The sequence below is a fragment of the Myotis daubentonii genome, chromosome 4 (genome assembly GCF_963259705.1).
Source record: "Myotis daubentonii chromosome 4, mMyoDau2.1, whole genome shotgun sequence".
In the NCBI taxonomy this organism is placed as follows: domain Eukaryota; kingdom Metazoa; phylum Chordata; class Mammalia; order Chiroptera; family Vespertilionidae; genus Myotis; species Myotis daubentonii.
In genome coordinates this window covers 45279658-45293684 of record NC_081843.1, presented here as the reverse complement: position 1 = coordinate 45293684, position 14027 = coordinate 45279658, and the positions used below count along the sequence as shown (strand labels likewise).

At 40.8% G+C, this 14027-nt stretch overlaps 1 protein-coding gene across 5 annotated transcripts in view; it reads left to right on the top strand.

Annotated features, from left to right (window-relative positions):
* Nucleotides 1–847: 847 nt before the first annotated feature.
* The window catches only part of DMXL1 (Dmx like 1), a 166759-nt gene continuing 153579 nt past the window's right edge, over nucleotides 848–14027 (top strand). For 3 of the 5 annotated variants that reach the window (XM_059693803.1, XM_059693802.1, XM_059693801.1), the window contains exon 1: nucleotides 850–1386. In XM_059693803.1, coding sequence (XP_059549786.1) covers nucleotides 1300–1386 — 87 coding nt within the window. In that variant the 5' untranslated portion in view covers nucleotides 850–1299. Of the gene's footprint in view, nucleotides 1387–14027 lie in introns of all 5 variants that reach the window. The other 2 variants (XM_059693805.1, XM_059693800.1) reach the window with 2 other exon arrangements.

Sequence of the window (14027 nt, the reverse complement as noted above, 5' to 3'; positions counted from 1 at the left end):
TGCAGTTTATAAATTGGAACTGGCACTGTGCTAGATACTTGCGGATACAGAGGCAAGCAGGACACAGTCTGTCCCTAGGAGACTTACAGTATATGAGAGGAGACATATAAACAAATGTTTGTCAATAATAATACAAAACTTGTGTCAAAATACAAGGAGAGTTGGAATTTCACAGTTGTTAACTATGATACTAATCATTTTGGAATCCTTAGGTTTTTCCAAAACGGATGCTCAACGCAGGGCTGGCGCAGGATTATTACAGACGCATGTTTAAGGTGAACTTAGGTGAAAACATCGTAGTACTTGTCAAGTGTTTAAACCTTTCACAATAACCCTGTTTGGCGCGTTGGAAATGCAGGTACTATTAACGCTGCGACAGAAACGCTTCCAGAGTCACATTTACTTGGAGTTCTCCAGAGCCGCCTAGGGGAGCGGTGCTTCTTGGGACTTGTAGTCTCTATCAGGACCGAGGACTCTGCAACTCCATTTCTAATGCACTTCTCCCCTTTAAACTTTCTGGCGCAACAGTCAGATTAAGCCCTCAGCTAAAGAATAACTTGAAAACTGTCACTTCGTTCTAGCTCATTATATTTCTATTGGGCTCCTTATGTTCAACACTCAAATGGGCAGAGTGCCTCTCAAGACTCCAAGAGCTCAGTCCGTCCTCAGTGGTGGGCGGAGCCCTAGGTCGACTGGAGCTCGGGATTGGCCAGCATCTGACTCGAAGGGGAGGTTTCATATCCACTTGCCGATCTGTATACTGTACTGTGGTTAAAAAAAAAAAAAAAAAAAAAAGTGAGTCCTTTACCGCTGTCCTCCGATACGCCGCGGGAAATCTCGCGATATTTCGACCTAGCGACGCGTAGTGAGCGGCCAAGGCCTACAGTGGTGGCGGACCCGGGAGCCGGGAAGGAACTGGTTAGGCAGGGAGGGCGAGCGGGTGCTGCCTCCGCGCCTCGGGCTTGGTGAGAACCACTCACCCGGAGCCCAGAAGTGTGTGGGCAGGCGGCCGTCCTGGCCGGTGAGTCGCAGCCCCCGCGTCGACGAGCTCCACCTGGGCCTGCGCGGGCTGTGACAGGTGCGCGGACCAGCGCGGCGCCCCGCCCGCCGGCCCGCCCCCTCTAGACCTCGCCCGCCGGGCTCGGCACGAGCTGCGGGCCCCCAGCTGCGCGGCTCCCGCTCCCGGCGCCCGTCGCTGCCGTGGTCGCCGCCTCAGAGCGGCCGCCGCCCTGACGGAAGCCGCCGCCGACCCCGGGCATGAGCCGGCCGCGGTGTCCGTTGCTGGACTAAGGCGCCGACATGAACTTGCACCAGGTGCTGACCGGGGCTGTGAACCCCGGCGACCACTGCTTCTCCGTGGGCAGCGTCGGCGACCAGCGCTTCACGGTGAGTCAGGGAGGCTCCCGCGTCGCCCGCGGCGGGTCTGCCGGTCTCGGCCTGGAATGACGGGCAGAGCCGGGAACGCGCCTCACCGCCCCCCCACCCCAACCTCCACCCCCGGGGGGTCCCCAGGTCCTCTCGGAGGTCCCGCCCCCAGGCCGGGCGCACCGGGCCTCGAGAGGGAGGGAAAACCTCCCGGTCCTGGAGGTCCTTCCAGTGCAGAGCCCGGGCTCGGGAGGCTGTTCGGAGGGTATTTTAAGTGTCCGGTCTGACGTCCTTGGGCTGGGGTGGGTTGGCAAAGTCGTTTAAACAAAAATTGTGTAATGTTGTGTGTGTGAGCGGGGGGGAGGGGGCTTCTTCTTATCCTACTCCATAGGCTTAACATGGTCAAGTCGAGAAAGAGTTGGGATGGATTTCATTTCTTCCTCTAAGTTAAGGCCAAGTAGCCTTGTAGTTAGAATGAGTGGGTGTCTTCAAATAGTTACCAATTGTTAACAGCTAGCGCTGGTGAAAAATACAGTGAAAACAGCGCTTCTCGTTTATTCTCCTGAGGAATCACTTTAGAAAGTAAAAATATATATATATATATTTTTAATAAATAATTTACTCCCTACGTCCTTTGAATTCCCGCATGCGACCGTTGAGTGATCCTGGGAAACTTAACTTAGTTTAGATGGTTCACATTAATTACTAGGAGTTGCATTCCTGTTTCTCAGTGAAACTCCTTTTCGCTGTGGAGCAGTAATCCAAGGTGAAGGTGTACTGAACGTGATTTGTTTTTCATCAGTCTTACCCGACTATTGGAAGTAAGGGGACTCCAGATTTCTGCCTACTTACTAGGAGTATAGTGGAAATTCCTGCCTTAATTAATAGTTTTTGTAATAACTTCAAACTAAAGGTCAGTATTCACGTGATACTCTATATCTGAACATATTTACAATGCTGATGATTTCTGCTACAACTAGTGTAACTTATGGCTTAGTTGTGATTAAAAGTAAAACTAAAGTTTACATAAGTAAGTGAAAAAAGTAAGGAGTTGATAGATACCCATGATTTCTTTCTGTCTAGCTTTGACCTTTTTTGCGGTCTTTGTCAGTCAGAATAAGTAATAGTCATTATTTTACATGGTGCAGGCATTTAATTCCCGAGTTGTGTTTTTAGATCTGTGCCAACCAATACTTTGCTTTAAAATAGAGTCTGTACCTCCCCTGTAGAATAACGCATGTACATTTTAGCTTGCACTTGACCCTAGCAGTTTTAGAGATTCTAGCTCTAAATGTTAACCTAGCCAGAATACTCACAGGAGTGAGCTCTGAGGGTTTCAGTGAGCAGCTGTAGGTGGACATTGCTCTCTGCTCTTGCTATGGAGAGGGAGAGAATAAACAGCATTTACTCAAGGAGGTTTTCCTAGTGGGAGATTATAGGATAGTAACATTGCATTCTCTGCTACCTCCTAAAGTTATATGAGTGCTTCCTCCTCTGTAAATTCTAAGAACTTTTTGTAAGAAGGCATTAAGATTCTATGTAAGCACGCTTTAAGAATTTATATAACCGTCGGGCTGGCATGGCTCAGTGGTTGAGCGCCTACCTAGGAACCAGGAGGTCACGGTTCGATTCCCAGTCAGGGCACATGCCCTGGTTGCGGGCTTGATCCCCAGCAGGGGACATGCAGGAGGCAGCGAAGCAATGATTCTCTCTCATCATTGATGTTTCTATTTCTCTTCCTCTCTGAAGTCAATAAAAATACATTTTTTTTTTAAAAAAAGGATCTATGTAATCTACTTCAAAGCATATACAATATGCTGGCATATTTATATACCTAGATGATCCGTCTAAAGTGTATATAAAACCTTGATGAATGCCCCCATGTTATTTTAAAGGAGAGGTAAGTGAATGTGCCAAAGCTTATATAGTCATCCTACACCATCATGTAGCTTCTTGGTCCCGCCTGCTGCATTTTAAAGTCCATTTCCATAGAACAGGCTTTAATCTCCAGATCTCAGGAAACATTGCAATAAATACAGTAAAAATACTTTCATTTTTTTTGTTTAGTGCAGCGGTTCTCAACCTGTGGGTCGCGACCCCTTTGGGGGTCGAATGACCCTTTCACAGGGGTTGCCTAAGACCATCAGAAAACACATATATAATTACATATTGTTTTTGTGATTAATCACTATGTTTTAATTATGTTCAATTTGTAACAATGAAAATACATCCTGCGTATCAGATATTTACATTACGATTCATAACAGTAACAAAATTACAGTTATGAAGTAGCAACGAAAATAATTTTATGGTTGGGGGTCACCACAACATGAGGAACTGTATTAAAGGGTCGCGGCATAAGGAAGGTTGAGAACCACTGGTTTAGTGTAAAGAGACCCAGTTTTGGTGATAGTTTAAGGATTAATAATCATCTGTTTCCTTTGCAGCCCATCTATCCTTGACTTTAACATTAAGTTGATAGTTTTGTTATAAACTAAATTTCTTGCCCTCGGTTTCCTGGATACTGTATATATCTTAAATTTACTTCTTTTGAAAAGCCCATTTTTCTTTCATGTTACAAGCAGAATCTATTTATTGTTTACTCCTTGAATTTTATTTTTAATCTCTTTTGATTTGGAATTCTTTTTTTTTTAATAGGAAAATAGCAAACACTAATGGTACATGGTATGTGCAGGCTAAAAAAATTTCTCTAAATTCCAATTTTACTTGAGTTAAGGACACGAGATCTTCCTCTTGCAGGCCCCCGTGAAGAATTTCTATTCCCCTTGGTATGGTATGCTTTCTCTGAAGACAGTACTGTGTTTGTAATTCCCCACTTCGCATGTTTGCAGATAACTCACCTGTTCTTGTTTCAAAAGATCACAAGAGATGAGATCCTATTTTCACAATAAAGTGTGACAGGTTTTACCTAGTAAATTGAAATGAAATTAAATGCATGTTTTCTTGGAGTTTCAATTTTAAAATATGCCATACTAAATATAGTTAGTATATCCAAGATACTTTTTTACTACTTAAACTGGCAACAAACTATTTTGACTTTGCTCATAGTATGAAAGCTTCTAGTAGGCAGTGACCATATCTCATACTTTCAAAGCACTTCATTTGCACTTCCAGTGTATCATTAACCTGTCTTGCTTTGTGTATGTCTTCCATGGTTTCATTGTATCTAGAATAGGGATTGAAGTACTGATGAGACCTAATACTAGAGTCATTACCTGGATTTGACTTCCAGCCCAGTCTTATAGTTAGTTGTATATCCAGGGCAAGTTTTTTTACACTTTTTGAATCCCCCCCTCCCCCCATTTTGTAGTTTATTTATACTTACTAGTAGTGTTGAAACTTTTGAGTGAAATGGAAAGATGGAGGTAATTTCCAAGGTTGTCTTAATACTTTACTTTCTGTGTCTAGTATGGAATTTATATACCTTAGCTCTGAAAGTAAACATGTTATATAGGTCCAGGCTCCCTGCTGGATGAGAAAACCCAGTGTTCTCAGTCAGATTCAAGGCAAGAAACTGACTGCAACTATCTGGCTGTTGGTAGAGAACTAAGGCTTAATTAGCATTCTCCTTTCTCAACTTTCTGTCATAGTAAGCATCCTTTAACTTTTTCTTTTGTTCACTCTAGAGCAGAGATTTTAAACCTATTTCATCTCATGGCACACATAAACTAATTAGTAAAATTTGGCAACATACCAAAAAATACATTTTTTTGCCAATCTATCAAAAAAATAGGTGTAATTTTGATTGCTTTACCAAAAAAAATGTTAATTTCCTACCCATATTTCACTAAGGTGACTTTTTAAAGAATCAAGTGCCTATAGTACTTGTATATAAGGATTTCTGGTACCAAGAATTAACCAATCAGACACAACCTTATTATGAGATGTTACCAGTAAGATACAACTCTATTTTATGATCTACATATAGTATTTATGATTCAAGACAGGCATTCACACCTGTCATTTGTTGTTGTGTTGGCTGTTATTTTTTAAAATTCTTTATTGTTTAAAGTATTATATATGTCTCCTTTTCCCCCATTGACCTGTGCCCGGCCCCTCCCACCCCCCAGCACATGCCCTCACACCCCTTGTATCTGTGTCCATTCGTTTTGCTCATATGCATGCATACAAGTCCTTTGGTTGATCTCTTACTCGCCCCTCCCCCCACCTTCCTCTACCTTCCCTGTGAGGTTTGATGATCTGTCAGATGCTTCTCTGTCTCTGGATCTATTTTTGTTCATCATTTTATGTTGTTCATTATATTCCACAAATGAGTGAGATCATGTGATATTTATCTTTTTCCGACTGGCTTATTTCGCTTAGCATAATGCTTTCCAGGTCCATCCATGCTGTTGTGAATGGTAAGAATTCCTTCTTTTTTACAGCAGGGTAGTATTCCATCGTGTAGATGTACCACAGTTTTTTTAATCCACTCACCTGCTGATGGGCACTTAGGCTGTTTACAAATCTTAGCTATTGTAAATTGTGCTGCTATGAACATAGGGGTGCATATATCCTTTCTGATCGGTGTTTCTGATTTCTTGGGATATAGTCATAGAAGTGGGATTACTGGGTCAAATGGGAGTTCCATTTTTAATTTTTTGAGGAAACTCCGTGCTGTTTTCCACAGTGGCTGCACCAGTCTGCATTCTCACCTGATGTCATTTTTTTTATTTGACAATCTAAGGAAAGGAGGCTAATGCAACACACCAGTTTAAAATCGCTGCTCTAGAGAATCCTTTAAAGGTGGGAGAATGGAAAGATTCTTTTTTGGAGGGGCTATGTGGGTCTTTGTATGTGGAGAAGATACAGGAGGGGAAAGTTTGATATGTTCGCACTTGGGGAAAGAGATTTTTGTGGTACTCATATGCCATTGTGAGTTCTAAATTAGACTTTGTTTTAAAAATTGGGCCTGTTTTAAAATACTATGTTTTAAATAGTATTAAAGTGCCTTTAAGATTATTGAAGTAATACTAATTCTTAACATTGTTTTTAAAAGCGAGAACAATATTAATTACAACATACCAAAAGTAACTCATTTAACCAGAAAATATACCAGGAAGACATTCTTTGGGATATTTACCTGGTATGGTTGGTGAAAACAAAACAGTAAACACAGGAAATCTAAGCGTTTTACAGAACCAGAGGATTTCCAAATTAAAATATCTATTGTTACAGCCTTGGATAATTTTTGAAATGTAGAATATTATAGAAGGTTGTCTGCCAAAATTTAAAGTTAAAAATCAGATTTTAATTATATGCTTGATAGCACACATGAACTCATGTGTGCTATCGTGTTTAGTTTCAAAGTTAGTAAACCTAATGCCATTTGTGCCTAATAAAGATTTTTATTTGTCAATTTAATTTTTATTTTAATCATAGATTGTTTTGATTACAATCAGAAACAGATAAAGTACCAATTGTAATATATGCATATTAATTTTGAAGAGCAAGTAGCATGACAGTTTGTTTGATAAAGCAGTGTTGCTTCTATGGTTTTGATAACATTCCAGAATATAATCAGGGGACTTTGAAATGAGTTTTTGAGAATTATTTATGATAGAAAAATCTGTAAAACTCGTTTTAGATTTTATTCTAGAAATATTATGTGTTGTGTTACATCTTAAGTTTTTATTTAAAACCAGATATATGGATTATTAAAGAATTTAGTGGCAAGATAGCAGCATGAGTAACTGTTGGTGCTAGTGACCTTCCACATCCACATCAAAATTACAGCTAAAATACAGAACAACCATCATTCAGAACCACCTGAAGTCTGGCTGAATGGAAGTCAGACAATTAGAGCAGTAAAGAAGAAAGTACACTGAAACTAGTAAGAGGGGCAGAGGCAGGAACGGGCTCGTCCAACACCCACGTGTGGCGTTTTTTTTTTTTTAATTGAGAGGGATATTTCTGCTGTGAAGGTCTCCCCTGAGAAGCAGGGGGTCCCAGCCCCACACCAGACCCCCAGCCTAGGGATCCAGAGCTTGGAAGAGAAGTCCCTGTAACTTTGGGCTATAAAAACCAGTGGGGATTTTGGCTGAGTGATATGGAGGCTACTGGAGACCCAGGCATTTCCTCTTAAAGGGCCATTGGATGAACATGGTCTGGCTTCCTCTGAGCTCCAACGCTGGGCACCGGACGGCAGCTTTGGGGAATCCAGGGACATATGGGGAGGAACTGGATTGTATGGCATCGGGACAGGAACTCAGGGATGCCTTTCTCCCAGATAGGAGTGCTCCCATGGGTCATTGTTCCTGTGCTGGAACTGCCCCCATCACAGAGCTAACTGGCAGGCATATCTGAGTTTCCACCAGCATGGCCCTGGTCAATCCCTGAGACCTTGCTCTGTCCAGTTTGCAACCTCACTCAAGCTATTTGCAACAGCTTTTCCATATGAATGGCCTGTCCTGGCTCAGGCTTCAGACTTTCCTAAAATCTCTCAAACAAGCTGCAGCCAGTGACAGCATACCCCAAACCTATCAACAAAAGGCCCACTACCGGGCACTAGCACCAGCCTGCCGTGCTTCACAGCTGGGCCTCACCTGGGCACTTCCAAACCTAATACTAGTAGCAGCCATCTGCAGATCTCTCTGTAGCTTCTTCCAGGAGGCCCCAGAGCCAGCACCCAGTGACAGTCCATTATGAATACCAAACTGCAAACTCTACACATCCACAAGTGACACACTCAAGGGGCAGACTCAGTGAGCACCAAAGTCACACTGAAGCAAGTCCTGGTCCATAGGGGTGTCTCCTGCACAGCAGCTCTTCCACTGAAGTTGTAGCTGGTCCTCATAACCAATAGACCTGGAGGTCAATTCCTCCCAGTGGCGCTAGCAAGGTTCAACTATAAGACTGCACACAGCCCACATAGGGGTGCACCTAAAGTACCCAGCTCAGGTGCCTGGGAGGCTGAGCCACTGGGCCCGACAGGACACCTATTACATAAGGCCACTCTTTTACTCCAGGAGACTTAGCAGCTTTATCTAATACATATAAACAGACACAGTAAAGCAACCAAAATGTGGAGACAGAGAAGCATGTCACAAATGAAAGAAATGGAAGCAAGCAAGCTACTGGATACAGAGTTCAAAACAATGGTTATAAGGTTGCTCATGGATCTTAGTGAGAACTTCAAGGGACTTTAGTGAGACATTCAAGAATCTTAGTGATGCCCTAACTGGTTTGGCTCAGTGGATAGAGCGTCGGCCTGCGGACTCAAGGGTCCCAGGTTTGATTCCGGTCAAGGGCATGTACTTTGGCTGCGGGCACATCCCAGTGGAGGGCGTGCAGGAGGCAGCTGATCGATGTTTCTCTCTCATCGATGTTTCTAACTCTCTATCCCTCTCCCTTTCTCTCTGTAAAAAATCAATAAAAAATATATTTTAAAAAGAATCTTAGTGGGAAATTCAGACATGAAAAAAGACCAATCAGAAATTAAGCATACACTAACTGAAATAAAGAATAATTTACAGGGATTCAGTAATAGAGTAGACTATGCCAAGAATTAAATCAGTAATTTGGAATATGAGGAAGCAAAAAATACCCAATCAGAAGAGCAAAAAGAAAAAAGAATAAAAAAATATGAACACAGTGTAAGGAGCCTCTGGGACAACTTCAAGCCTACCAACATTCTCATTATGGTGGTGCCAGAAGGAGAAGAGATAGTGCAGGAAAAAAAATGAAAGAAAACTTCTACCTGTTGAAAGAAATAGACTTACAAGTCCAGGAAGTGCAGAGAGTCCCAAACAAGAGGAATACAAAGAGACCCACACCAAGACACAGAATAATTAAAATGCCAAGGGTTAAAAACAGAGAATCTTAAGAGCTACAAGAGAAAAGCAGTTATCTACAAGAGAGTGCCCATATGACTGTCAGCTGTTTTTTCAACAGAAACTTACCAGGCCAGAAGGAAGTGGCAAGAAGTATTCACAGTGATGAATAGCAAGAACCTACAACCAAGATTACTCTATCAAGCAAAGCTATCATTTAGAATTGAAGGTCAGATAAAGAGCTTCATAGATAGAAAAAGCTAAAGGAGTTTATCATCACCAAACCAGTATTACATGAAATATTGAAGGGTATTCTTTAAGAAGAGTATGATGACGACGAAGATAAAGATAAAAAATTGAACAATAAGATGGCAACAGATACCTATCTATCAACAATTGGCCCAGCCTGCATGGCTCAGTGGTTGAACATCGATCTCTGAACCAGGAAGTTAGGGTTTGATTCCTGGTCAGGGCACATGTCCGGGTTGTGGGCTCAATCCCCAGTCTGGGAAATGCAGGAGGCAGCTGATCAATGATTCTTTCTAATCGATGTTTCTATATCTCTCTCCCTATCCCTTCCTCTCTGAAGTCAATAAAGATATATTAAAAAAACAACAACAAACAAAAACAATTGAATCTAAAAATCAAAATAAATGAACAAGAAATCTAATGAACAAAATAAACTGATGAATAAAATAGAACCAGACGCATGGAAATGTGGGATAGACTGATGAATCTCAGAGGGAGTAGGGGAGGGTGGTGGGAAGAGATGAATCAAAGATCTTATATGCATTACCTATGGACACAGACAATAGGGTAGTGAAGGCCTGGAGTGGGGTGGGAACTGGGTGGAGGGGGGCAGGGGGAAAAGAAGGAGACATCTGTAATACTCTCAACAATAAAGATTAAAAATAAAAGAATTTAGTGGGGGATAGGTAATGACACACAGCCCATTTTATTTTATTTTTTTACTTAAAATATATTTTTTATTGACTTCAGAGAGGAAGGGAGAGGGAGAGAGAGATAGAAACATCAATAATGAGAGTGAATCATTGATCTGCTGCCTCCTGCACGCCCCCTACTGGGGATCGAGCCTGCAACCTGGGCATGTGCCCTTGACTGGAATCGAACCTGGGACCCTTTAATCTGCAGTTTGACACTGTCCACTGAGCCAAACCGGCTAGGGCCCCATTTTAAATTATAAGTTGTTTTCCCTATTTATTTTGTATGTGTTACTTTTTTATTACTTCATCATGTGGTATAAACTCTAAAGACTTAAATTAATTTTAATAATTATTAGGACTATCTGTAGGAGGATATGTCTATTTCAAGTGATTTTTGGATGATACCTCCTCATTTGGATTATCTGTCCAGATTCCTTTTGATTAGAATGAAGGTATGCATTCTTGGGCAAAATTATGTGTAAATGATGTTGCATCCTTTTTTGAATATCACAATTGCAGACACATATCTGTCATCAGTGATATTAATTTTGATAACCCCGCAAGTTATTGCCAAATGTTTCCATTGCAAAACTACCCCCCCTCCCCCCATTCATACATATACATACTTGCAATATATGCAGTGTGTGAACACTATTTTATGACCAGGCAGAAAATAATCCTCAACCTCATCAAAATTTTCCCCTTGATTGAGCATCCATTAGTGATGATTCTTACCTGGTCTTTTTTTTTTTTTTTAAAGCACTTAGTATCTTTCTGGTATAACAAGGTATTCTGGGTTCTCATTATAGCTACCCTACACCATCCCTTTAATTACCCCCCCCCCCCTTTTTTAGAGCCCTTATATATTTTATTTTTTAAAAATATATATTTTTATTGATTTCAGAGGTGAAGGGAGAGGAAGAGAGAGATGGACACATCAATGATGAGAGAGAATCATTGATCAGCTGCCTCTTGCTTGCCCTCATCTGGGGATTGAGCCCATAACCCAGGCATGTGCCCTTGACCGGAAATGAACCTGGGACCCTTCAGTCTGCAGGCTGATGCTGTATCCACTGAGCCAAACCGGCCAGGGCTGCTCTTTCTTATACAATGAGATCTGTGGCTCATTTCTATACTACATCTAAATCTGTTTTACTAGTAGAATAGCATCATCCATACCACTACAATTAAAAACTTACAAAAAGAGTTTAGAATTTGTTTGTATTTTTTCATCCTACCCTGCCTGAGAGTAATAGAATATATACTGAGTGGCCAGATTATTATGACCACCCCATCAGTACTTCATTGATACTTGCAAAAATACTGAATATTGAAAATTTCCTAAGCAAATACTCTCAAGGTTTTATTATTATTATTATTTGCATAACTAATTCACTTCATTGTACTGATGGGGTGGTCATAATAATCTGGCCGGTCATAATAATCTGGCCACTCACTGTATATTTGTATTGGTCTATGTGCCACCTCTATTTCTCTCCTGTTTCTGGCACAGAGCTTCTAAATTAGGTGATAAGAACATTAGGAACATCTTTTGTTCTAATGAGGCAACTGGGTGGGCTCCTAGATGGTTACTGGATGGTGTCTGGTGATCAGAAAGACTAAATCATGATTAGAAGCTTGGGATTTTCAACTCTACCCCCCTCCCCATTTTCTAGAGAGGAAAGGGGGGCTGAAAGTGGATGATAATAAATGATCATGCCTACATGAGGAAACCTCCATAAAATTCCAACAGTATGGGATTCAGGGAGCTTTCATTTTGGTGAACACTTCCATGTACCAGGAGGGTGATGCACCCCAACTCAACAGGGACTGTGGAGCCCCTGCACTAGGGACCCTCCCAGACCTCCTCTATGTATCTCTTCATCTGGCTGTTCATCTGTATTTTTTAAAATTTCTTTATTGACTAAGTTATTACATATGTGTCCTTATCCTCATATTACCCCTCAGCCCCCCCACTCTGGCCTTCACCTCCCTGTTGTCTGTGTTCATTGGTTAGGCCTATATGCTTGCATATAAGTCCTTTGGTTCATCTCTTTGCCTTACCCCCACCCTCCCCTATCTTCCCGCTGAGGTTTGACGGTCTGATTGATGCTTCTCTGTCTCTGGATCTGTTGTTGTTCTCGGCTAATAAACATAACTGTTTCTCTGAGTTCTGTGAACTGTTTTAGCAAATAATCAAATCCAAGGAGGAGGAGGTCATGGGAACCTCTGATTTGTAGCCAAGTTGAACAGAAATTGTGGATAATCTGGGGTCCTAGTACTTGTGATTAACATCTGAAGTAGAGGACAGTCTCATCCAAGACTGAGCCCTTCTTAACCTTTTGAATCTAATGTTATCTCTAGGTAGTGTCAGAATTGAATTAAACTATAGGCATTGCTTGGTGTGTTCCTTGACACAATACTCAAAAGTTTGTGAATTTGGTAGTAGTGTGAGAGTAAAGTAGAAACACTGGAGGAAAACTAGTTTTTTCCTTCTAGCTGCCTAAGACAAAATATATGGTGAAATTCTGTGTTCATAAGTTACTTAGTTTGTTCTTGCCTTTCTTTAGGTGTGGCTATAGTATCCACTTGAAATGCAGTTAGTTCATTTGTTTCACTTACTTTCCCCTTTCCCCCATTCAGATTGAATTAAAATTTTAAGATATATGACATTAATATATTTTCAGAAATCATAACTATATTGTGGGGAAGCATGGGACTTGGTTAGAAAGTCTGTAAGGAGGATTCTCCAAAAGGTCGGGGGCTTCTTAGGGGGACCTTGCCAAAGTCAGAAGCCCCTGCCTTGACTTTTCCAAACAATTCCTAGCCCCTGGGTGTTTTGCTGGAATCTCTATGTTTAGTCTTTTAGACCCAACCTTGTAGAAGCATGAGCTTTCTCAAGGATACTTACCCTGCTGATTGTATCTAGAGGTTAATTTTAGTTCAAGCTGTTGTTACAATAAAAGCCTAACGAGGCAGGCCATTGAAGCTGTTTTGGTGCCTCCTGCCAACCAGCCCCCTAGCCTCTCTTTCACAGAAACGTGTGTCAGAGTAATCTGTTCATCCATAGCTCTGGGTCTGCTGGTCAGCCCTGGCACTATATATTAAGTTATACTAAGAAGTGCCATTCTTTTTTGTGTCCCTTCCACGCCATCCTTTCCCACCTACCTTTGTTGATAACAAACTTTGTTTCCTATTTTTATCTTTACTGTATTTCTGTTTTTAATAAACAGAGACATGTATGTTTTCTTTTTTAAAGATTTTTTCTTTTTTTTATTTTATTTATTTATTTATTTTGGAAACATGTATGTTTTCTTATTTAACTTGTTTCTTACACAAAAATAACATACTATAAATGCTTTTTTTGAACTTCAGTGTTTTTCCCCCAACTTAATACTGTACTATCCCCTAGAAACACACCATTGTCAATTTATATATATCTTCCTCATTCTTTTTACAGCTGTATAATATTCCATTGTGGGTATCTATCATAGTTCATTCAACTGGTATTCGTGCTTAGCAGGATTTTTTAGGAGACAGTTACAATTTTTTGTGAGTGATTAAGAAATAGAACAAAATGCAAGTATGGTTTGAGTTTTTTATTCATCCTACATCTAATTACAAATCAAATAAACTGTAAGCATTTAAATTCTGTAGTCAAGAAAACCAGAGAATCTTTATTATAAGCCCCAAGCATAATTGTTAACTTGTGAAATGTGGAGTGCAACTGGTTATATTGTTTTTTCCCCCCCAATCTACTAGTTTATTGCCAAGTGAGGACTGAATGAGAGATATTCTAGATGAAGATCAATAATTTTCATTGGATTTAAAATTTATCAAAATTAGAGATGGCTTTGCATCTTGTGGTATTCTTACTAAGGAAAAGTCAAATAACAATATAAATGACAAAAGTCAAGTGATAATA